Here is a 25,337-nt window from a genome sequence, read left to right as displayed (position 1 = left end):
AGAAAAGTTATAAGCATGGTGGAGGGTTAGACCCGTTGTTATTCCTATGTTCCAGATGGTCCCTTTTTAGTCCTTTTCCCTTCATTTTCCCCTCTTCTTCTTTTCCCTTTCTTTTTTACTTTTATATATATATATATATATATATATATATATATATATATATATATATTATTACTATTCTATTTATTTTTATTTTTATTTTTATTTTTTCATCCTTTTTGTATCTTTCATTTGGGTTCATCTACCACCGACTCTAATTAATTTGGGATAAATGTATTGTTGATGTTGATATTGACATTGAAAGAGTTGTTTACATAATTTTTGCGTTTATTATCATGCATAACAGGTAAATGTAGTTCATTTAAATTTCACGAGGGTACAAACTAAAGCAAGCTACTGAATTATTATCACGATATATATCCATTTCGAAGCACGATAATTGCATGCACATATAATTGCATATGCTTCTATTTAAGTTTAATAATGATAATAAATTAAACAAAATTACATGAATTTATGAATAAAGCCAGGAACATAAACCACTAGAATTTATTTAATAAGGGATTTAGGTAGGCTGTATTAGATTATGTGTTCAATTCTTACTTGTATCATAAAAAAGAAAAAAAAAACTAGGAACGTATAAACTAATCTGGTATGGTATCATAGGATGGATTTAATTCTGATCCACTAGTTTTAATTTTTTTTATGTTATTATTTGATTATGTAATGTTAATTATTAAAGAAATTTAATTATTGCACTTGTTAGATCGAACACTTACCGCTAGACCAAAATTTATAATTATTAGTCAACATGTAACTCTTTTTAATTATTTTTATCGGCTCAAATATTATTTTTCAATCGAACTCCGACCCATATCAAGCATGGTCAAAGCAAGATATCAACCTTACCAACAATCTTCCAAACATGTGACTTCTGCAATGTGTCATCCCGATATAATTATTATATAAAAAATTTAACCTTCTTAATAATGTGTTCATATATTATTATACGATAATACAAAAAGCTGGCTTTTTATGCCGAATATTGTTTCTTCTTTAGACATTAGGAAGACATGCTTACTTGCCATTATGATCCTAAGGACATTTTTCCCCGTATAAAATGCATATAATTTGGGGATGGTTGTGACGGTGGAGCCTCCAATTATTCATCGTTTGATTCAACTAGTAAGATCTGGATTAAGGTGTGGTTCTCGTTGATCCTGGCCAACAAAAGCATGATATTCGTATGGAGACTCTTCTTATGACATGTTAATCAAAAATCTCTTTGTAAGTGATGTGTCCCTACTGATTGCGCTAGTTCCCGGCCGGTGGCCGACTTGCCGGTGTGGCGAGACTCCAATTAATGCGTGTGATTTGACTGTATGTAAGTATGCATTGATAGAGAGATATCTAGGTGATTATAGAGTAAGAAATATTTATTTCTATGTACATTCAATAAATACTATATATATATCGATCTTATAAGTTCTTATCATCTCCTTTTTTAATAGTATTTTTAATGTCAATTATAACTGAAGTTGCGCATGTTAAATGGTATGAACTATGAAGTAATAACTTTCCTTAAATTTCTTTGTATTGATATATGTTTTCTCTGGTTTTGATACGGTTTTGGAAAAGTATGGGATGAGGTGGTAAAAAAATTTAAATATGAATTGGATCAATTTGGATAAGATATTTAGTACGTCTATGTATTAGTTTATTTCGGGGAAAAAAATTCACATCTTTTTAAGAAAGATAAGAAAATAATTATTTAAAAAAAAAACTGAAACAAACCTACACTAGACTTTCATCATGCCCCAATAATTGCTTTATATTGATATTCTTCTTTCATGGGCACAGCGTCTACTCGATATAACTAGTCAAAAATTTAAAGTACATTAAATTAACAAAAAAAGACAACAAAGCCTTTGCTAAAATTATTTTGAATATTATCTCAAGTTTTTAACACGTGGACATATATTTAATTTTGTTAGTTTTAAAAAATGATATATATATATATATATTATAAATTATTAAAGTGGTAAGTAGTTTATTCCTCTTAATGAAATATATGGAGTTTGAGTCTTGATAAATGATAATAGAGAGAATGACATTATACATGGATCTCACAGAATTAATTAAATGGGTAAAAAAAAGTTCCTTATATGAGTTTAATAAATCTTAACTCGGATTAGTTGAATTTTCAATGAATCGATAAAAAAAATAAAAAAATACAAACCTAGCCGTTGAATAATCTGAAATTTATGAATTTGGTAATATATTCTATTTTTTTAACCCGTTGTACAGCGAGGCGATTTTGGATAAATAATGTCTACTATACACACTTATCATGATTGATTGGTGTTCCACATAATTTCATATAAAGTTCATCATACTACTCTCATAAAAAAACAAATGGCGCCTGTTATTGAACAAAACACTTAATTAGTCGTAATAATTCCCCCAAATTCTAATATTCATACCCAAAAACATAAAAACCAAATAAAAGAAGAATGTCGGCGTAAATGCGAGAGGTTGTGCCAAACAAAGCTTTTGTTTTCTTGAATGAAATGGCATTTAGATTTTGGGTGACATGATGATTCTTATCCTAACTATTTGTTTAGTAATTTAGTTCACATAAATCTTAGGAGAGTCAATGCTGCAAATAATAGCTAGGAATGTTGGGACCTTAATTAGGATGGTTTGGAATCTCTTTCGTTTTGGTGTTCTGAAATCAAAAGTTTTGAAGCTTGAGGTTTATTAGAGTAAAGGTCAATTTAAATATTGCAAGTTCAAAGTCGTCCCACAGAAAAAGGAAAGAGGTTCCACATGGTCTCTCTTACCCAGGGACATGTCACATGCCATTTGTCACATTATGCAATATGCCAATAAATGAAGTAAACGGCCCCGATGTGTCTCTAACTTTCAAAATCTCTAATCCGACAGTCCTCCCTCTCTCAGATTCACATCTCTTCGCGTGCTTAAGTAACCATCATTCCCCAATATCACAGGCTTGCCTCTTTATGATCTGCTCCCTTTTCTTGTCATATTGGATATGCTGTGGATCTATCAGCTGACTGTTATGCATAGTTATCAAAATCCTACTGGTCGCCATTCATTTGGCTATGCGTTTTGCCAGCACAAATCCTCCTCGAATTTATTTGAATCTTTTTTAAAAAAAAAAAAATCGAAAAGAAACCATTCAATTCAATGTTAGAATTTTTTTTATTTTACGGAATTTATAAATTAAAAATATTTTAAAATTTTAAAATAATTCGGATTAATAAAGTATTTAATTAAATTCATTGCGATCATGCTTTGTTTTTGACCTAAATGACATTTGATTAGATTAGATTTAGTTGGACAACAATATAAGTTTTAATGTAATAGACATAGATTCTTATGATCAGTGTTAATAAAATCGGACTGACCCGGCCGGGTCTATCCGAGAACCGGTCATATAATCTGTCCGATTGAAGTAACGGATCGGCCATGCATCAGAACCGGCCGATTTTCATGAAAATCGATGATCCAGTCGGTTAATTGGAGACCCGGTCCAAAAAAAATTCCAATTTTTTTTCAAAAAAATAAAATCATAATGGACATATTTGAATATTCTTTTGCTTATTGACTTACATAAGTTATGTACCTAGAACACTAATATTATCTCAATTATGCACTATGTAGAAAATTTTGATTTGATTTATAGTTAGAGATGACATTTTCTGTGTATCACGATCATTATATTTTTGTTTGTTCCTTTATTGGATAATAATATGTGATTTATTAATTTTTTATATTAAAATATTTAAAAGTTTTATCATTTTTTTAGATATTTGAGTATGTGTATAATTTTTTAATATAAATTATAAAATTGCATATAATTACCGGGTTATACGATTGAACCAGTGACCCACTAGTTGAACCACTTACCCAGTACCTTGACCGGGTCAATAATAGAGCTGGTTTTAATAACATTGCTTCTGATTAGTGGCTGACCCATAATTTTTTATGATAGAGAAAAATAAAAAATATTATTATAAATAAAAGTACTTATAATTTAATATAACAGACATTAAAAAAAAAAACTTTATTAGTTTTAATTTTTTTAATTTTTTTGAAGGGTTTGATTAAAATTCATTCAATTTCAAATGACTCTATATATCCAAAATTAATAGAACATTTTCCCATAAATACTTTTATTCTATTTGTACTAAATTACATCACTTGTTTTGAGTTTTTTTTGGCTTTGATGTTATGTTAAATTCATTTTTCAACCTTCAATTAATTAGAAATAATGGAACACAAATACAGAGTTGCAGCCTTGCTCTCCCAAAGAGATTTTTTTTTTGGATAAAACCTTATTTAAACAGAATCAAGTATGTATGTAATTAATTGAAGGTTGAAAAATGAATTTAACATAGAATCAAAGCTAAAAAAACTCAAAACAATGAAAGCAAAAAATCCTTTTTGAGAGAGCTAGCCCTCCATGATGTGGATTATTCCGGCTCAAACAGGATTGTCTCCCATGCCCATGGAGAATACACGTGGTTTATAAAAATAAAATAAAATTGCAGCCTTGCAAGCATAAGAAGAAACAAATGAGATAAAAAAAAATTAAATGAAATTTTGTAAAGTTTCTAGAAAATCTTGTAAAAATATAGAGTGAATAACATTATGGGTTAAGATATTTGGGGGAGAATGAGGTTAACATTATCTTTTTCTCTTATATCTTTTTTGTATAAATCATTCAATGTCTGATCATTAATGAGCGCCGACTAATTTGGATTTTGAGCTGGCTGGACCACAAATGTTGAAAAACTCTTACTATCGAGTTTTTAACACAACTGCATACTTAGACCTTGAACTTAGAATCATTGGTTAAGGTGGAACAATCCTGTGCCAATTTATTCATGTGGTTGATGGTTTTCCTTTGAGAGTTGAGGCAGTTGTGGTTGGATGCGAGATAGGATTTTCTTTAGATTTTTTTTTTAATTTGAGAGAGGGACTAATTATTAAGACTAATAGTCTACTAATATATATGATAATAAAAAAAAATCAAAATTTAGGGAGGAGTGATGGCTAACCCTAACCCTTCCCTTGGTCCGCCCTTGCTTCTAACGAGGATTTTTGGTTAGATCACATCTCGATCTAGTCTATTCAACATAGGGGTTGCTCTGTGTGTTGTTATGTTTATGCTCACATTGCAAAAGTTGCAAAGAACAATAAGCAATAAAGAAGAAAATCCTAGCATTAAGTTCGCCCTCTTCCTTCATTTCTAAGATGACCCGACAATGTACGCACATTTGATCTTATTATAACTTTGCTATTTTACAGTCATGTACATATTTACAAATTTTAATTTTTAGGATTTAATGTCTTTCATGTTGTAGTAAATAAAATTATCTCCTACATATATATAAAAATATGTTAGACCCATATTTTCTCTCTCTTCTCTTCATATGGCCCCACATATTTTTAGGTGAGTGTAGGAGATAATTTTATCTTCTACAATATGAGATATCAAACCCTAATTTTTATCATCTAAAAGTTTAAATTATTTAGTTGAATTGGCATTTTACATGATATTGAAGTTTATGTGATCAAATGGTCATGAGTTTGATCCTCACCATCTTATAAACTTTTGTACTATTTATAAATGATAAAATATTGTATATAAAAATAATAATAATAAAATATTATGAAATTTATAAACACATGTGAATGAGTTTGTACATTATTCATCCTTCAAGCTTACTAAACTTTTGTATAAGGGTATTTTAGAAGAACTATATTTACCACCATTTTAAACTTATCACTCTTACTATTTAATTGGTTGTCATTGGATCAATTTGAAATAAACGACATTTAATGTTTTTCATTTTTTAATCGTTGTATCATTAGGCATACCAGCAACGACTAATCGCTGAAATTTTCGGTTTAAAATGGTTGTTTATAATAAATGGTATTGCATTTTATATGCATAGACAAATAAAACAAAACTTGTTGAAATCGGAAATCATATATATAACTGCAAAAACAAGAGCCGGACAATGAAAGCTAGACAGCACCAGCCGTCTCCTTCATTGTTTTCATCCCTATACTAAATTCAATGTTTAGACCGATTTAATCATTTCTCATCAAAACAGACAATCACAAAACATGCACGTACAGCTATTCCTATAAATATAATGAAATCTAGCTAATTTCTAGATCGTCCCTGTATCATCATACGCATTACATAGTCTTGAAAACTCTATATTTTACCCATTTGTGAAAGACATAATGGCATGTTTCATGAGGTGTTCCAAAGGGATAAAAATCTGCTGTGGTGTCACTGCCATTCTTATAACTCTATTGATAGTGATACTGGTGGTCTTATTTCTCACCGTGCTCAAGCCTAAAGACCCCACAATTAACCTGCAGTCAGTTCAGCTTGATGGGTTCCGAATTTCCCTCGCACCTTTGGAACTAAATGTATCATTAGGCATAGTGGTCAGGGTTGATAATCCTAATCCGGGAAGCTTTAGCTACCAGAACAGCACAGCTTATGTTAATTATCGTGGGAACCTTTTGGCTGAAGCTCCATTATATGAGGACACAATTCCCTCTCGCGGAGCGCATAATATAAGCACATCTTTGAATATTTTTGCAGATAATTACACAAAAATTCAGGACTTACCGAGTGATTTTTTAAAGGGTGTCATAAATTTTACCTCAACAACTACCTTAACAGGGAAAGTCAAGGTGTTGAACCTCTTCAGGTTCAAGGCCACTAGTTACTCCACCTGTGATATCTCTCTATTCATACTTGAGGAGATCGTGAATTCTACTTGCATCATACAAATCAAATTATGACAGTTTTTCCCCCCTCTTATTGCTATTATTCATTTATTTAAGTACCTAGCATTGATATCGCACTTGAAATTTCTTCTCACTTGTAATCTGGTTGATGTTATTTAACTAACGATGAAAAATTCACATCGGATTAGTCGGTTGAAAAAAAAAATTAATAAATTAGTCTGTTCTGTTCGTTTAATTTGGAAAACTCGTTATGCAAAGAATGAATCGTGAAATATCAACACACTAATGAAGAAGGTTGTGCAAATTGATTGACAAACTTCTCCCGGGGAATGAAGAGATGACGTGATTAGAGTATTCGGGCAAATTCCTCCAGAATTAATGACCGTTTGATTAGTGTTTTGTAAAACAATTTTTATTTTTAAAAATAAAAAAGCTTGTTTAATATGAAGAGCTTTGTAAAATTGATTTTGAAAACAATTTCTTTTAACTTATTTTTAGAACTGAAATTGTGCAGATTTGATTTTGTTCTCATTTCTAATTTTTTGTTCCAAAAACTTGCAAAACACGAAGAACAGACTACTTTATTAATGGCACTTTTGTAATTATAATGTTGAAAGGCATCGTTGCATCTTTGAACAATTTTCGAAACCCTTTCATCTTTCTCACTAGCAAGCAAATAAAATCTTTGGTACCAGTGATCTATTTAGATTCAGTGTATCCCATCAACGAGAACATTACACATCAGAAGAAAAAATTTAACAGAAAAAAAAAAGAATTTTAATTGACATATGATATTTTTATTGATGTAATGCACTGAATTTTTGATATTGGTACAGCGGTAGCAGTATTACCAAATATTTATTCCTAACAAGCAGCACTCCATCGTTGAGCGGTGCAAAAAGTTTTTTTTTTTTTTTTTTTGGGAATATCAATAAAATTTTCACTCTGTTGCATTAGCTTCATAGTCGTATACATGAGAGTCTACTTATAGTCCGATTGTGCAGCGCTGGAAATCTTGAATGACTCAGGAGCGGGAATGTGGAGTGGCGGAAGAATCGGTGTGCGTGTTTGGTCATTGGTGGCAGAGTAGATAAGCGGCAAGAAATGAGGCTAGGTGTTCAGACAGCTCTTTTCTACGGGTACGTACTACTGGTACGGGCATCCATTGAATCACAAAATTGAAACTATATGAACCCTAATCCATTTGCTCAGAAATTACAGTAATTTTGATTGTTGATTGGGGCACAAAATTGAGATGTCCGTGTTTGTGATTTTAGTTACGCATGAGTTGGAATTTCAAGTGTCTTACCTTTGAAGTAGCAAGTAGCAAGTAAGGCTCCCTAAGCATTTCAACTGTTTGTTAAAAGGACTCAACCATATAGCATTGCATTGATTCTTTCTTTTGTTAGCATGTGTTTTTCATGGAACCTGCCCACCATTACTTGCCATCGCATCCGGTCATGATTGGTAGAATGTGCTTCACATAATCATGATATATAATTATGGTATGCAACTTGTGTTTAACACATATCAGTTTAGAAGACCCACAAATTTATTCACAAAACTTAGGAATTTTTTTTGCATTATTTGTCTTGATTTTAGTTATCCAAAATTAATTAATTCAATTATTAATCTAGATTTTTTAGAAAAAACCATAATAATAATTAATTAGTTTTCGAGGATAATCTAAAAAAAATAAAATCTCATAATAACTATCATACTAGTCGCTGAAGACATAATATTATGCTCATGTGAATAACAAGTTATGCAATAATATGACACCACTATTCTATATGACATATTATCATATCAAGTATGTTATCAATCATATAATTCATCCATTTATAAAAATAAAGCAATTATAAACTAGACTTTAATCGATAGTTCCCTAGAGAAAAATAAAATAAAATTACAAGTCAATATTTGATGGCCAAAATATTATCTGACTTGCACTATTATTTTCCTCCTTGTTTCTGGGTCCATAAAATTCTGGTTCAAGCCTTTTTAGCAACCATGGGCTTAAAGGCCCAAAATACAAAAAATTGACAAGAAAACCTAATATATTTCTTGGAAACCCTAGCCGTTACGATCGTTGCGCCTTCGTATGATGTTCGATGGACACGAACTTTTACAGGTAGGACCACCTTGATGAGACGAAGCCACGTCTACTAGGATCGCCCCAAACAGAGCTGGCATGCGCTCTCACTTGCTATATCTTTCCCAGAGAGTGAAGCCCACTTGCAGAGACTTCCAGTTAAGAGTGAGGGAGCGTCCGACCACCGTTTTGTGCGATTCAATTGCCGTTTGACTCATTTTTTCATTTTGAATCTTTCAACAGTCTCAAATTTTCAACTGGAGATCGCATTCATCATGAACAAGTACAAAATAGCCGTAAATGTATTCTTTTTGCATCTTCTTGGTTTTCTTTCATTACAATTTTGTAATACAACGAAAATAAATAAATAAAATCAAGGAGGAAACCTAATCATAAGGGATTAGCCTCCTTGTTACAACCCAAGAAAATACAACCAAATCCCTACCATGGATTAAAGCCAAAAACAAAATAAAAGCATCGATTTTTATAAGAAGAATTATAAATGATACAATTGCCAATATATAATAACAAATATAGAAACCCTAGGTGCAATATTTCACGAAGCTAACTAATTACATGAATAACAGTAAATAAAAAAAAAACTAGATACACATTCAAACACGCAATCTGGCTCTGATATCAATTGAAGAAATTATTGGATCTGCTGAAGTATTTAGACTATTGCGGTATGGATGCGACAGATCATCATCATTTTTTTTTTTTTGGTACATTGCCAGGAGGTATCCCCATTCAACCTTCTCTGGGCACCATGCCCTCGGGGTACGGCCCGTTTAGGTTAGCCCCTCATTACAACAGTGGGTGCACTAAGCTTCGCAACCGGAGAAAGGACGAGACTAATCCCCCAATCGAAGATTTTTGGCTTATCCTCTGGCCCCCAAAGATTTTCCAAGAAACTGCTTGAGGCAGGGTTTGATCCCTGCACCAAGCAATCCCTTGGGAGCTCAGCTGCCAACTGAGCTACCCTTGGGGGTTAGATCATCATCATTTTATGTTTACCTCTTGTTGCGAAGATCTATGTTGTATGCCCTCGTGTTTGATTCCTCTTCACGAACTGCTCTCCTCTGCACGTACAAACTCCTTGAGTCTAGCTAGTGGTAGATCTTCCAAACTATATCTCAAGGGAGAATAAGGCTGTTGTGTGAGCACTCTCTCACTATCAAGGAGATGACCTTACCTCAGCCTCTCTAATCACCAAGTGTAGACCTCTGAGGCTAATGACTTAATTGTATAAAATATATGAGTTCTAAGAAACTCTAGCCCCAAACTGAATGAGCTTAGCTTTCTTGAGCTCTTCTTACACACTAGGTCGTATTGGGCTTTGGTGAAAGAGCAAAACCCAACAAGGGGTACCAGAGACTTTTTCTTAACTGTCGATCCACGCCGTCGCCATCGAGGGATTATCTCGCATTCTCGCTGGAACAGAACGGGGAGGCGTTGACGGAGGTTTTGGTGACTCTGATGGCCCGATCTTGCTGCCTCAGGCGGATATAGTATGGGAGTAAGGCTTGGCTCTGAGGGAATGTTGAAGACAGAACAAGATTCGATTGGAGGAAAGCTAAACAAAGGGATTTTAGAAATCTGAGAGAAATATTGCTAAGAACGTGGCCTTGTGTCATGTAGAGTCTATCATGCTGATAACATATTATAAAATAAAGAGAACAAGAACATAGAAGGAATAGAGAGAAAATCAGGACAAGGAGAAAGACCGATAACTTTCATTGTGTATCTTTGTCTCTTGTACATGTCTTTATAAGCTCTCAATACATTGTAAGGTACAACACAAAATAATTAATAATTCTGAAGAGTTACAATTTAAAATAATGCCTATAGGGTTATGGACATTCACATAAATATATTATTCATAACAATAACATTCCTTGGGAGGGCAACTGGATAATTGGTTTTTCTAAAAACCTTGGGCAAGGTACAACTCTCTTAGCAGAACTTTGGGGTTACTTTACAGGTCTTGAGTGGGCCTGGAAGCATGACATTAGGCAAGTAATTTTAGAAGGAGACTCAACTATGGCGAATCAACTAATTACTGAAGAAAGGGATCCTCCCATTGATATCCCCTTCTATCACTTAATTAGGGAGATTAGAGCTCTGATTAGAAGACCTTGGAGAGTGGAAGTGTCTCATGTCCACAAAGAGGGCAACAAAGGGGCAGACTGAATGGCATCTCACGGAAAATCCACTGGATGGGAAACTTGTTGGGTTGATACTCCCCCTTTTGATTGCAAAGAGGTTCTCCTAAAGCACCTGCAGGGCTTATCTGAGTCCAGGATAGTTTATCTGTAATTGTTTTGCTGTTTTTCCTTTCTTCTGTAATCCGAAAAAATAAAAATAAATAACATTCCTTTTTTACATTTATTACAATGCTAATTAACGTGGTAAAAGAAAGTGGAAAGATTTATTTCCTTCGAATATGGACTCCACATATTTTTTTATGCGTTGGAGATAATTTTATCTCATACATCAAACCCTAAAACAAGCTGGCAATTAGTTTTCATCCTCGTGAGAACGTTGAAGGGCGTAGCCAGATGTTTTGACTACCGATCTAAAGGGTCCAGAAATTGGTTACCGAAAACTTACCTTTGAGGTATTGTGCCAAAAAAAAAGCAAAATTTCATTGTTAATCATTTCCATTGGGCCAACAACTGTAGTTTTCATTTGAGCCCAATGGAAACCATGAGCTGAACTAGCTAGCTAATGTAATGAAAATATGAATTCATTGCTGTAATGCATTTCCATGTATTGCCACTTTCGTCCAAATTGATAGCTCGCTACTTCCGTTCACGGCTTCTAAGTTGTATGCAACTGTTTAGGACCTAAGGACCTATTTGGTGTGATGTATAAGGCCTGATAGTATAAGCTTATACTATACGTTATGACATTTTCAGTTGTTTGGTGTGACCATCGTATAGTATAAGCTTATACAGCAGGACCCCTTTATACATCAAAATGATGTATAACATAATCCGGCCTAGTAGTGGTGGATTAGGCCTGATAAAGGACTAATGTATTAATATGGTTTACAAGTACAATTCCTAATAACTAATATATCATTTCAATATTTATATATTAAAAATAATTTTTTCTAATATATTAATTTTTAAAATATTGGAAGATATTATCTTATACAATATCATACCAAACGCTGGATAGTATTAAAATTTAATCAGGTCCTATACAATCAGGTCTTATACTATCATGCCTTATCCTATACTATGCACCAAACATGCCTTAAGGATCATGTGGACATGTTGTTTTAATAAAAGTTAAAAGAACCAAATATTCTATTTCTTCCCCTACGTAGAGAATTCACAGGAAGAGACAAATTAAATTTCAATCATAAACATATTCAATGCTGTTTGATAAGCATTGGTATTTATAATGGAGTGTTATTCTAAATAATTTTTACACTATCAATTAGGGATTTAATGTTTTGTAAATGTCAATTTTCAAAATATTATCATCATTTTATGTATTGTCTTATCATTGAAAAATATTATTGCCATAATCATATGAAAATATATTTTTTTATGGGGAAGCATGAACTTACACTATTGCATGTTTAAAAAATCTTACACCTATTATTAATCGTTGATTTTATTAACATCCAATAATTATAATTGGTATTTTATTACTATTTTTAATTTTTTAAACTTAAATAACGTGGGTTCATCCTTCCATTTTTTTAATGTGCTTTGTATAATTGAATGATAATTAAATTTTTTAACACTAATATATCAAAATTAAAAGTGCAAAAATTATTTATTTAAGTTAATATATTATTAAAAATGTAATTATAGTCATTTAATGCATTGATTTTTTTTGAGACAGTGGATAAATTTTATAATAATAATATAGTAACATTATTAATTAATATGTATGATACTTAAATATTCGGATCATTAAAAGTCTAAAACAATTGTTGCAATTGAAAGAAATTTAAAATTTCTCATGGGCATGTACCGAAAAAGAGGTATTTTCACTTAACAAGTTCATAATAGAAATTTTACAATGTTATGCGAATAATATTTTCAGTATAAAAAAACTTCTCATTTTTAATGGGCCCCCACCATATGTGGCCCAATCAATTTTGTCCAACAATACTCTCTATCTTCTCTGTATTCACCCTTTGACTTCTGTAGGTGCTTTAGTTGAAGGCAATTGACACGTTAGTCCCTATAATCCAATAACGAACTGGTCAATCATTAGATTTTCATTTTTCAACCCGAATCAGATTTCCCTATAATATGAAATAATCCTTTCAATGCTTTTAGGAATAAAATACTACTCAAGTTTTAGAAATAAAAGATTTAATCTAATTCTAAACTAATTTAATCATAACCGACTACGAAGGATCTCCCACCCAACTTTACCAGCGGACCCACTCTTTCAACCCACTAACCTAGCACGCGAATTATAGCAACAACCTTCTTTAACCTCATTACCGGCGGGAGCGCACGTTAGCCCATTAACCCAAACTAAAACTGCCAAAGCCCAAAAGCGAGTGCGAACTGTTCACGCCTTCCATATAAAGAAGAAGAATCCGTGTAATTCCCGAAATACCCCTCCGATCTGGCACCCTATTCAAATCCCAAATTCTATTTCGGATTACCCTCTTGTCTCTCTCCCCTCATTCCTATACAGTGTGTTGTGTCTCTCAGAACGCGAGAGAGAGAGAGAGAGAGAGAGAGAGAGAGAGAGGGACCTTGTTCTTCTTCTTGTTCTTCTTCTATTGTTGATGGAGCTTCAGAGGCGGCCAGATCAGTGCCTCCCGGAGAGGAAAGGCCAGAAGAGGAAGCTCGAGGAGGAATTCGAAGAGGACCGACAGATCTCCGCGCCTCCCACCGGCGACGCCCGTGACGCTCTCCTCTCCGATGTCAAGGAACAGGTCACCATCCTCGAGTCCACTTTCTCGTGGAGGGAATCCGATCGAGCAGCCGCGAAGCGCGCTACTCACGCCCTCGCTGATCTTGCCAAAAATGGTAAATCTATTATTCCTCCCTCGATCTCCTCGCCTGTTGCTTCCTTTGTTGTCATTTTTTTTTTGCGGAATTCGATTGCGGTGTTCTTCTTTGTTTTTGTCTGAATCCTTCGGTGGTTGTGTTTGCAGAGGAAGTGGTGAACGTGATTGTTGAAGGAGGCGCCATTCCGGCTTTGGTTAAGCATCTTCAAGCACCTCCTTTGGCTGAAAACGACCGTGTTCAGAATCCAATGCCGTTTGAGCACGAGGTCGAGAAAGGGAGTGCTTTCGCACTTGGACTTCTTGCCGTCAAGGTAACATCACTTTTCTTTTTTCTAGTAACTACTATTTAGGAATTATTACAACTGAAATTATTTATGCCTTGGATTCTCCAAGTTCTGAAGTTTATATACGCATGTTTGATATGATTTTGCTAATTTAGATTAAGGTTATAGTTCGATTCCAGTCATTTTTATTGTAATATATAGGTGAAAGTTGACACGTCAAGTTCGCTTACATATTTTTATTTTGAAGTGTTGTTCGTTCATTTTTTTTTGGAAAATGTATTATCATATTATTTTGGCTAAATGATGTGAGCTAGTTTAGAATGGTAGAGGGGAGCTTTGAAGATGATGGCTGAGGGTCTAATATGTCATATAATTCCTAACCTAAACTAGCTAATTTGTTTGGAAATGCCTTCCTACAGCCAGAACATCAACAGCTAATTGTTGATAGTGGTGCCTTAAGACATCTTGTTGATCTTTTGAAGAGGCATAATAATGGCTTAACATCTCGTGCCATTAATAGTCTCATTCGGAGGGCGGCCGATGCAATCACTAATCTTGCTCACGAGAACAGCAGTATTAAAACTCGTGTCAGGTTTGCTTCTTCAAAGAAAATCGTACAATTGAAATTCTAATTTGGTATGATTCTGTTCTTATGATTATCTGGTGTTGATGTGTAGGATGGAAGGTGGAATTCCACCACTTGTTCATTTGCTTGAATTCGCCGATACAAAGGTGCAAAGAGCAGCTGCTGGTGCATTGCGAACCCTGGCTTTTAAAAATGATGAAAATAAAAATCAGGTAAGTGTTCTTTGCTGAAAGTGAGCAATTTATTGACTTCAATATGATATGAGTAAGTCACATAACCTCTGGACTTGTCAGATTGTTGATTGCAATGCTCTTCCAACTCTGATTCTAATGCTTCATTCAGAAGATGCTGCTATTCATTATGAAGCGGTATTGCTAGTGCAACCTTTATTATTAATGCTAAATTTTGCAATAATGTTGAGTTTGGTCTTTACGCTTCTCTTACTGGGAAAATGCCATGAATTTTATTGTATTACAGGTTGGTGTGATTGGAAATCTGGTCCACTCTTCCCCTAATATAAAAAAAGAAGTTCTTCTTGCTGGAGCTTTACAACCTGTTATTGGATTACTTAGGTATATTCTCAGTTTGGACCCTGGAAAACTGCAATACTCCCTTCCTCCTCTCCCCTACCTCTATCCTCAATTTGTATCGGTATTATAATATCCCAAAATTCCTCTATTTTCATAGCAATAATCTTCAATAAAATAAATTGCTGAAAAGGATATATTTTTGTTAATCTATTCTAAAATTGTTTTATGTTACAGCTCCTGTTGCTCTGAAAGCCAGAGGGAAGCAGCCTTGTTACTTGGACAGTTTGCAGCAACTGATTCAGACTGCAAGGTAAGCATAAACTTTAGTTTTCTAACTATCTTTGTGACTTGTACTGAGGGGTGAGGGAGGGGAAGGTTGAAAGGGAAGAAACCCTAACATCTATTTTTTATGCTTGTTGACTGGATGGTGAAGAGGGGTAGAAATGAAAACAATAGACAACTGAATTTTAGTTTGGAGCATGTGTTTTATAATTCCAACTTCAAAAGTTGGATTCTTTGTGTTACTTATTTCTGGACAGGGTAGATGTTTACTCTGGGCGTTGATGCTTCCCATATTATATCTCCGCATTTTTAATTCTTGCCTTCTGTTTCATTTGGTTTTTGTAGGTTCACATTGTGCAGAGAGGTGCCGTCCGACCTCTGATAGAGATGCTTCAGTCCCCTGATATTCAGCTCAGAGAAATGTCTGCCTTTGCATTGGGGAGATTGGCCCAGGTTATTCATTTTCCTTTGTCTTTTCGGATTTATAGTTCAATTATATTAGTTTAGAGATTAAAGTCATCATTATATTCATGAAATTGATTTAGTGTTATTTTTCTTTATAAAATAGTTTTTGAATCTGTAACATATATATTCTACATATTTCCATCTTTGTGGCAAGCATTATATTTAGTGGGCTTAGCTCTTAGCAAAGAAGTCGTGGTACTAATCTATTATTTCCATTTGTATGTTAAATTGTAGGTTCCTTTTAACACCATAACCATTTCCTCTGGCCTGAAAATATTTAATTTTAAATTTCAGGACACACATAACCAAGCTGGTATCGCACACAATGGTGGCTTGATGCCATTACTGAAGCTTCTTGACTCAAAAAATGGGTCTCTGCAACATAATGCTGCTTTTGCTCTTTATGGCCTTGCAGATAATGAGGTACAATAAACTGCTAGAATTTTAATAATTAAGATCTCCTGTCTTAATTGCATAGAAAACTTGTTACTTCAAACAAAAGTTAATTAACTGCTCTTTTTTTTTTTTTTTTTTTTTTTTTTTTTTTTTTTTTTTTTTTTTTTGGGGGGGGGGGGGGGGGGGGGGGTTATTTTACTTTTTGTCCCATAGGATAATGTGTCAGATTTTATTAGGGTAGGTGGAATTCAGAGACTGCAGGATGGAGAGTTTATTGTTCAAGTAAGTTTGCCTCTTTAATACTTCAGCTGCTCTGGCTTCAGGGTTTCCACATTTTCTGTTGCCGATGTCAATGGCAATTCAATGTTTCAGTTGATTGCATGTGAATTTTATCTTTAAGAACTGGGAAAATTAGACCCTTCTTGAACACATGCTGATCTATATGGAATTGGTTTTTATTGCAGGCAACTAAGGATTGTGTTTCAAAGACATTGAAAAGATTAGAAGAGAAGATTCATGGCCGTGTAAGCACAATGTCTCACTGACATGTTACTTTATGCTTTTTACTGAATTTAACATGAAAAGGGCAGGGGTACTACTACTACTGTATCAATTATAAGTTCCATAAGTTCTATGCAACAACAACAACCAAGCATTATCTCTATGGTTCTATGAGTTCTATATTGCAATCTAATTTGTAATCTATTAATTTTCTCCTTGTAGGTGCTCAACCATTTATTATATCTTATGCGGGTTTCAGAAAAGGCTTTCCAAAGACGAGTTGCGTTGGCTCTTACTCATCTATGTTCTGCAGATGATCAGAGAAAAATATTTATTGATCATCATGGTATGCATCTTCTTAGTCAAATCTTTTGTTTAAGTTTGATTTATGTTGTTGCTTGCTTATGAAATATTTTTTGCGGGTGCTTTATTGCTTTTTCTATTCTATTTGAAGCTGAGCATCTGTCCATGCAGGTTTAGAGTTGCTTATTGGGCTTCTTGGTTCTTCCAGCCCTAAGCAGCAACTTGATGGAGCTGTGGCTTTATGCAAGTTGGCCAACAAAGCTATGACTCTATCTCCTGTAGATGCTGCTCCCCCTTCTCCAACACCCCAGGTTGGTTTATATACAGCTTGGCTTCTCCTCAGTCTCCATAAGAGTTTTTTTTATTTTTTTTTTATTTTTTGCCCCCAATATTTTCACTTGATCTCAATTGTTTACTTGTACATTGTTGATCTTGTTCAAAAAATTTTTTGCTGTCCTTTTCTTGATGATGTAGCAACATTTTGTTTGCTTTGCCTTTTGATTTTGTCCTTTTTATACTGATAAGTTCTTTGTACATATACATTCATGTTTAAAAACTTTCAATTCAGTTTGCGTATATTTTGTGCTTGGCATGTTGTGATATTGCTTGGTGTTTAAAGTTGATTTGAATATCTCAGAGGTGGTGTCTAGTTATAATACATGGTCCATTTATTAATTAGCATCTTCTGGCCCAATAACCAGTAGTTAGAAGATCTATTTCTTTCCATATCATATGCCTGCCACTTGCATAAGAATCCTGATGCAAGCCCCCTTGTCACTTTCCGTCTAGTCTAAATAATTCTGGATGAATTGTTTTCAGAAGTTGGAATATCTATGATCCCAGAATTTTCTTCTTGCAGGTTTATTTAGGAGAGCAGTATGTAAACAATGCTACCTTGTCTGACGTTACATTTTTGGTTGAAGGTTGATGCTTTTCATCCTCATTGTTTCTTTCTTAAGACTGTTGCTTGAAAAATAACTTTCCTGAAATGTGGTGTTGTAGCTTCAGTTGACATTAGTAGATAACCACGTATCTTCATACTTTGCTGCAGGTAAAAGGTTTTATGCTCACAGAATCTGTCTACTTGCATCTTCAGATGCATTTCGTGCAATGTTTGATGGTGGTTATAGGGTGAGTATATATTGACCACGAACACTGGATCATATATCTCCTCTTACACACCCCCTTGCTACTGTTAATTGATTATCAGCCGAAAAAAAGAAAATTCATTATTGACCCCACTTGATTTCATGAGAAACATTATTTGTTACCTGTTATTCTGGTTTTAATGCTTTGTCTACCTAGTGAAAACTTTTGTGTAGATCTGGCTGTTGAATTGAATGGTGAATATAAATATAGCAATAAAAATTTGTATTTTTAATTTGTGCAAAGATGTTAATTTATATTGTGATATACAAGTCTTTTATTGTATGACAGGAGAAGGATGCAAGGGACATAGAGATTCCAAATATTAGATGGGAGGTTTTTGAGCCAATGATGAGGTCTAATACATTCTGAATTCATGTGCTTTATGAAAGTTGTACTGTGAAAGCTTGTAATAATTTGTGGACACCTTAAATCTAATTGTTTAATCTTTGTCCAGATTTATATATACTGGATCAGTTGATGTTACTCTTGATATTGCCCAAGATCTCCTCCGAGCAGCTGATCAATATCTTCTAGAAGGACTTAAGAGACTCTGCGAATATACAATTGCACAGGTCAGCTAAAAGAATTGGTTTTGTTACATACTGTCTTGTGTTCCTGCACTGGTATTAGACTGGAAACTGGATTCCTCGTGACTTGATGTTTTTGTGGCAGGATATATCACTGGATAACGTGTCAAGTATGCATGAACTTTCGGATGCCTTTAATGCTATATCGTTGAGGCACACATGCATCCTTTTTATCTTGGAGCACTTTGATAAATTGAGTGCAAGGCCAGGGTAACTATCTGATTACCTCAATCCTGTGATTGCGTCTCGTAAATATTTCTTTTCCTCTCCAATGCGTAATAGACATTTGTAATACCCTAATAAAGTCACAAATCTAAATAGAATATATATCTGGAGGTTTTAGGCTAGTTTCACCTACTTTTAATTCCCATTGTCTTTATGTTCCTTGTTCTGCCAAAGGAATTAGATATTGGAAGTCTTAGGCACTACTTAAACTATGATATTCTTTTACAGGTCTAATCTAAAGCGTAATTATACAGCCTACTATATCAAGTAATTAATAATGAATAGTTCTGCCGGATCATGAGCTATTTTTCATATTGAGGGGGTGGCTGTGTAAAGGTTTCTCCAGGGGTATCGATGAGTATATGGTTTACGGAACATTTGAAGAAAGTAGTAAACTTAGTTCGCATGATCCTTTTTCCATTTTAGTGCAAAGCTCCTGATAATTTAACTATTAATTTAACTATTAAGTGGCAACTAGAAAACATATTTTTACATAGTCTTATTGGCTTTCAGATGAGAAATAAAGGGTTTGATTTTTTATATATGGTTATAAAAGAGTGGAAAGCCATGTACTGCTCTTTCTTTGGGAGAGAAGAGGGAGATGTAGTGTTTTGTATATAATATATTGCTGGCCTTTTGTTTCCTTTTTTTTTTCTGTTCTTAATAACCTATATATTCTTAATTCTGCTTGCTTTTGACAATAGACTGGGAACTTAATCTTCATTATAGATAGGTTTTGGCCGTAGACACCAACCTTTGGTTTGAAAATAAGCTGGATAATTAAGTTTCAGCAGATCAATTAAAGCAGTTGGTTGGAACTTGGTCGCCACCATATACTTATATCACGAATATAATGATTGAAACCCACATTTATCATTGCATTGGTTCTGTCTTAATTCTTAAGCTTCTTGAATTTTTGTTTGTGCCAACTTTTTGCAGACACTCTCATCTGATTCAGCGTATAATACCAGAGATCCGCAATTACTTTGTTAAAGCTCTTACAAAGGCCAATTCCAGCATGCAGCCGTAGTATCTGTGGATCTTTTATTGACGTCTAACTGATTGTAATGTACAGAATGTGGTAGATGTTCTTCCTTTTATTGAACCCGTGAAGGAGGTCTCCTGGATGGAATACAGAATGGCTTAGAGTAATATCTAACACCAGGTCATGTATGTTCTTTTCTGATGCAGTGTTAGTCCCTTCTGGCTGTAACCTTTGTCATAGATGTAGCAGATATGATGACCTTCACGAACATTGTTTTTCCTCATGCAATATTGTGACGGTTTTGACTTGATAGTTCTCCTTCTCAATTGATTTTGCATTTCAATTGTTGAGTTCATGATTATTATCATAGGTTACCCAAGCACTTCATGTATATATGACAATTAGATAGTCGTCTGCAAGAAAATTGTGCTGATGGGTAATTTATGTTATGTAAGTCGTTAATCTTGTCTTCTGATATGGAAATATATTGTAAATTAATTGACTCAAAATCTTGTCTTCCTGTAAGTGCTGATGTATTGTCTTTAATCTTATCTTCCAATATTGTGAATTTATTCTTTATGCATGCAGTCAAGCAACAAAAATGTTTTCCTACGTCCAAATGAAACCAACACAAAATCAGTGGACAAAATCGACTGAACAAATTTTCCAGCTTTGTGGTGGTTGAGGATAATCTTTTATAGAACACTGTACTGATTCACTCAAATCAAAACATAACACGTGACATGAAAATTGAATGTCGTCAGATTATAAAGTCTAATCTCCTGTCTGGGTGTATTAGAATTTCTCTACGTACACCCGTGATTTAATTTTCCGTAGAATAATGTAAGACAGCCTTGTAGGAAAAGGTTTGATTGTTGTTGTAGGTTTTTTATTTCCTCTATCACCTTCTCTTTGTACGGGGGAAAGAATCCCAACAGTGTGCGTCGCTTTGAATAGGCCAATCGGCCTTCTGTGTTTGTTTCATGATTGGTGTATACCGTGCAAGACATCGTACGTGCGTGACTGAAGTAAAACATGCATTTTTCTCTTTCAAGTTCATTTCACCTCGGCCTTTTTTCTCCTCTACTATAATTTCTTGCGGACAACTACTGCTGGATATACAGGACGAATTAACTGTTGAATATTTTATTATTCGTGCTTGTTGGAAATAACCCAAACTTTTGATTGATTCATTTGAAATTCATACGCACTTTGGAGTTCTTAAAGATTGGATGTCTTGCCAGCAGCGATTTGTAGCCAACAATCACTGTTTTCTCGATTAAAAAATTAGGATTAAGCCTGTGTTTTGTTTTTTTGTTTTGGTTGATAAGCATAAGTTATTTAAATATTAATTTAGATTACTGATGGCCAACCCTTACTTGCTGTTGTTTATATCAGTGTTATAAAACCTGGCCCGACCTGGTCAACGGACGGGTTTTACTCAAGCATCGGATTGGCCATGCACTGGATCTGGTCAAAACCCGATCAAACTCGGCCAAAATTGACCAAACCTGGTCAAAATTGGTGACCCGTGACCCCGTCGGGTCATGTATTTAAAAAAAAAACAATTATTTAAAAAAATGTAGAACTCATTTTAATTTTTTTTGTAATTTTATTTCCTAGTAGTATATTTTTCTAAAATTTCAGCTTTCAATACTGAAGCAATTTGCGAAACAATAAACTAAGAAAATGTGACATGTTATTTCAATCGATTCGACCAGTGACCCAATATCCTGACCGGATTGATGCCCGGATCGGATTTAATAACACGGGTTAATATTAAATTATCTAGGCTTTTTGAGCACTGTGCCCTTTCATTAATAACTAATTATTATTTTGTCTTCATACCAAAATATATCACTCATCTGCTCCTGTTTATCGGAGTATATGAACGGATACCTGTTTATTTTTTTAAAAATGAATTATTTACCGTGGTATATAGAGAGATACCCAGGTATATTGCACAGACTAAGTTTCCTTTGAATTATTTACTCAAGTACGGAGGAGAATATTCGAGTATATTGCTCTGGCCAGGCCCAAGCATCACGAAAAGTCATCATTGTTATTAGATAAACTTAAATGTACGGTTTTTAGATTAATGGGTCTCTAGAAGTTTTATGTTTAGGAATTAATGTTGGTTAAGTGTTATGGGGGTTTGGTTTTGATATTTGTTAAATGGCTGTAAGTTTTCTACGGTTTATGTTTTATTGCGTTTAATAGCTTTTAATAGGTGTTTAAGTTATTTTTAGCAAGCTACCATATAAGGAGATGTAATCGTCATAGAAAGTACAGAGCAAGAAAAGAGAGTTTGATAATAAAGAAAAACTTTCGTAGATTATTCGTTTGGTTGTCTCTTGCATCTGTGTGTTGATACCTTAACAAATTGGTATCAGAGCTATGGAAAGGGGGAGTGATATGGCACTACCTAAGTTGACGAAGGAGAACTACGAGAATTGGTGCATCCAGATGAAGGCTCTTCTCGGATCCCAGGACGCTTGGGAGAATGTTCAAGCAGGTTTTGTAGAACCACATGACACTGGAGGCTATTCGGCGGCTCAAACTAAAACGTTGAAAGAGACGCGTGCAAAGGACAAGCTGGCGTTATTCATGCTCTTCCGAGCTGTGGACGAATCCGGGTTCGAGAAGATAGCAAATTGTGAGACCTCAAAGGCAGCCTGGGACACCTTGGCAAATGTCTATAGAGGAGCTGACCGGGTTAAACAAGTCCGGCTTCAAACCCTTCGTGCCGAGTTGGAGGGAATAAAGATGAAGGACACGGAAGGAGTATCCGGGTTCGTTGCCCGGGTTCAGGGAGTTGTGAACCAGTTGAAACGGAATGGAGAAGTTATACCTGACACCAGAGTGGTGGAGAAAATCCTGAGATCTTTGACAGACCAGTTCGAAAACGTGGTTTGTGCGATAGAGGAGTCCAAGGATCTGTCTACACTCACTATTGATGAGTTGGCGGGTTCTCTTGAAGCGCATGAACAAAGAAAGAAGAAGAAGGAGGAGACTCTTGAACAAGCGCTTCAGACCAAAGCAACAATTAAAGATGAGAATGTTCTCTATTCTCAAAACTTTCGAGGTAGAGGACGTGGCCGCGGTGGACGAGGTACTAGCCGTGGTGGTAGGGGCCGAGGCCGAAGTCAAGAAGGTTGTAATGATGAGGTAGGACAATCAAGTCAACAGAACTGGCGTGGAAGAGGACGGGGTCGTCGAGGAGGTCGGTCACATTATTCAAACATTGAATGCTACAAGTGTGGCAAGTATGGTCACTATTCAAAAGATTGTAACTCGGACAAATGTTACAATTGTGGCAAGGTTGGACATTTTGCAAGAGAATGCAGAGAAGAGAAAAGGGTGGAGGAGACATCTAACCTAGCCACAGAAGGCGAGATGAAGGATGGTGTCTTGTTAATGACACACAGTGAAGGAAGGTCAGACGATGACATGGAGTGGTATCTTGACACGGGTGCGAGCAACCACATGTGCGGACATAAGCACTTATTCAAGGAGATGAGAAAGGTGGAAACCGGACATGTTTCATTCGGGGATGCCTCGAAGGTTGAGGTAAAAGGCCGATGTACGATCTGTTTTTTACAAAAGGACGGGTTAATTGGCTCAATTCGAGATGTGTACTATGTACCCGACCTAAAAAGCAATATTTTAAGCATGGGTTAATTGATGGAGAAAGGTTACTCGGTTATTATGAAAGACCGGGTATTGTATTTGAAAGATGAGCGAGGTCGGGTGATAGTCCGAGTTCAAATGGGTAAGAATCGTATGTATAAACTGAATTTGAAATGTGTACAGGTTGAATGTTTACAAGCCGAGGTAGAAGATAAGGTGTCACTGTGGCATCTCCGGTTTGGTCACCTACATTATGGTGGTCTAACCGAGTTGGCAAAGAAGAAGATGGTGGACGGGTTACCTGACATAAACTTTGAAGGAAAATTTTGTGAGAGTTGTGTACTTGGCAAGCATGCCAGGACTACGTTTCAGAAGACGGCAAGGTTTCGGGCTAAGCAACCTCTGGAATTAATACATACCGACTTGTGTGGACCCATCAATCCGGGTTCTTTTAGCGGTAAGAAGTATTTTCTCTCTTTTATTGATGATTTCTCACGGAAAACTTGGGTCTATTTTCTGAAGGAGAAGTCCGAGGTGTTTGATGTGTTCAAAAAGTTCAAGGTGATGATTGAGAAGGCAACAAGAAGCTATATCAAATCGGTGCGTTCTGACCGAGGTGGGGAATATACCTCGACAAAATTTCTGACATTTTGTGAGGAACAGGGGATAAGGAGGTTTCTAACAGCACCATACTCACCACAACAGAACGGTGTGGCTGAAAGGAAGAACCGAACTATTCTTGACATGGTTCGGGCAATGCTCAAAAACAAGAAGATGCCGAAGGAGTTTTGGGCGGAAGCTGTGCAGTGTGCTGTGTATGTGCAGAACCGATGTCCACATTCGAGTTTAGATGACAAAACACCACAAGAAGCTTGGAGCGGTCAAAAGCCATCAGTGGAACATCTTAGAGTATTTGGTAGTGTGGCCTATGCACACGTACCAGACCAGCTCAGAACTAAGCTCGAGGACAAAAGCAGGAAATATGTTTTTGTGGGATATGATGAAAAAACAAAGGGGTATAAGCTGTTTGACCCCGTCAACGAGAAGGTTGTAGTGAGCCGAGATGTAAGGTTTAATGAAGCAAATGAGTGGGACTGGAGCAATTCATCCGAGGTGAATTTTGAAGGCAGAATCTCAACACAAATTATCAACCCGGCAAGCCCTGAAGTTTCTGATGATGAAGACGAGGTACGACAACCCAGGATGCGGAGCATACAGGACATATATGAGTCAACAAGTGAGGTACATTTTGTTTGTCTTCTTGCAGACTCTGAAAACATAAGTTTTGAAGAAGCCATCCGAGATAAGAAATGGCAAGATGCCATGGATGAGGAGATAGAAGCCATTGACCGAAATAACACATGGGAGTTAGCCGAGCTACCAAACGGAAGTCGGCCCATTGGAGTGAAGTGGGTGTTCAAGAAGAAGATGAATGCTAAAGGGGAGATAGAACGAAATAAAGCTCGGCTAGTTGCAAAAGGTTATAAGCAGAAGGCTGGAATTGACTATGACGAGGTGT

The 25,337-nt window shown here is 35.2% G+C and overlaps 2 protein-coding genes across 2 annotated transcripts; both read left to right on the top strand.

Annotated features, from left to right (window-relative positions):
- Nucleotides 1-6,285: 6,285 nt before the first annotated feature.
- On the top strand, nucleotides 6,286-6,858 carry LOC133299205 (uncharacterized). Its single transcript, XM_061498643.1, has one exon. It carries the CDS (start codon nucleotides 6,286-6,288, stop codon nucleotides 6,856-6,858), a length of 573 nt encoding a protein of 190 aa, XP_061354627.1.
- Nucleotides 6,859-13,564: 6,706 nt separating this feature from the next.
- LOC133299065 (ARM REPEAT PROTEIN INTERACTING WITH ABF2-like) lies at nucleotides 13,565-20,715 on the top strand. Its single transcript, XM_061498473.1, has 19 exons — nucleotides 13,565-13,914; nucleotides 14,043-14,206; nucleotides 14,599-14,771; nucleotides 14,857-14,977; nucleotides 15,059-15,133; nucleotides 15,243-15,337; nucleotides 15,530-15,605; nucleotides 15,923-16,030; nucleotides 16,337-16,465; nucleotides 16,652-16,720; nucleotides 16,903-16,962; nucleotides 17,162-17,285; nucleotides 17,414-17,553; nucleotides 18,102-18,165; nucleotides 18,294-18,373; nucleotides 18,680-18,744; nucleotides 18,846-18,963; nucleotides 19,064-19,188; nucleotides 20,143-20,715. Exons 1-19 carry the CDS (start codon nucleotides 13,671-13,673, stop codon nucleotides 20,231-20,233), a joined length of 2,121 nt encoding a protein of 706 aa, XP_061354457.1. The 5' UTR covers nucleotides 13,565-13,670; the 3' UTR covers nucleotides 20,234-20,715.
- The last annotated feature ends 4,622 nt before the right edge of the window (nucleotides 20,716-25,337 follow it).

Source organism: Gastrolobium bilobum, unplaced genomic scaffold, assembly GCF_033153095.1.
Source record: "Gastrolobium bilobum isolate Gb01-03AN ecotype WA unplaced genomic scaffold, APGP_CSIRO_Gbil_v1 utg500, whole genome shotgun sequence".
Taxonomy (NCBI): domain Eukaryota; kingdom Viridiplantae; phylum Streptophyta; class Magnoliopsida; order Fabales; family Fabaceae; genus Gastrolobium; species Gastrolobium bilobum.
The sequence above is the reverse complement of the archived record's forward strand: the minus strand, read 5'-3'. Positions and strand labels throughout refer to the sequence as shown.

What these genes read in the sequence shown, in the direction of transcription:
- LOC133299205 (XM_061498643.1), top strand. Translation starts at nt 6,286, where the DNA reads ATGGCATGTTTCATGAGGTGTTCCAAAGGGATAAAAATCTGCTGTGGT.
- LOC133299065 (XM_061498473.1), top strand. Translation starts at nt 13,671, where the DNA reads ATGGAGCTTCAGAGGCGGCCAGATCAGTGCCTCCCGGAGAGGAAAGGC. An exon ending in CATTGGGGAGATTGGCCCAG is followed by an intron (nt 16,031 to 16,336) that starts GTTATTCATTTT and finishes TTTAAATTTCAG; the next exon opens with GACACACATAACCAAGCTGG. An exon ending in ATGGCCTTGCAGATAATGAG is followed by an intron (nt 16,466 to 16,651) that starts GTACAATAAACT and finishes TTTGTCCCATAG; the next exon opens with GATAATGTGTCAGATTTTAT.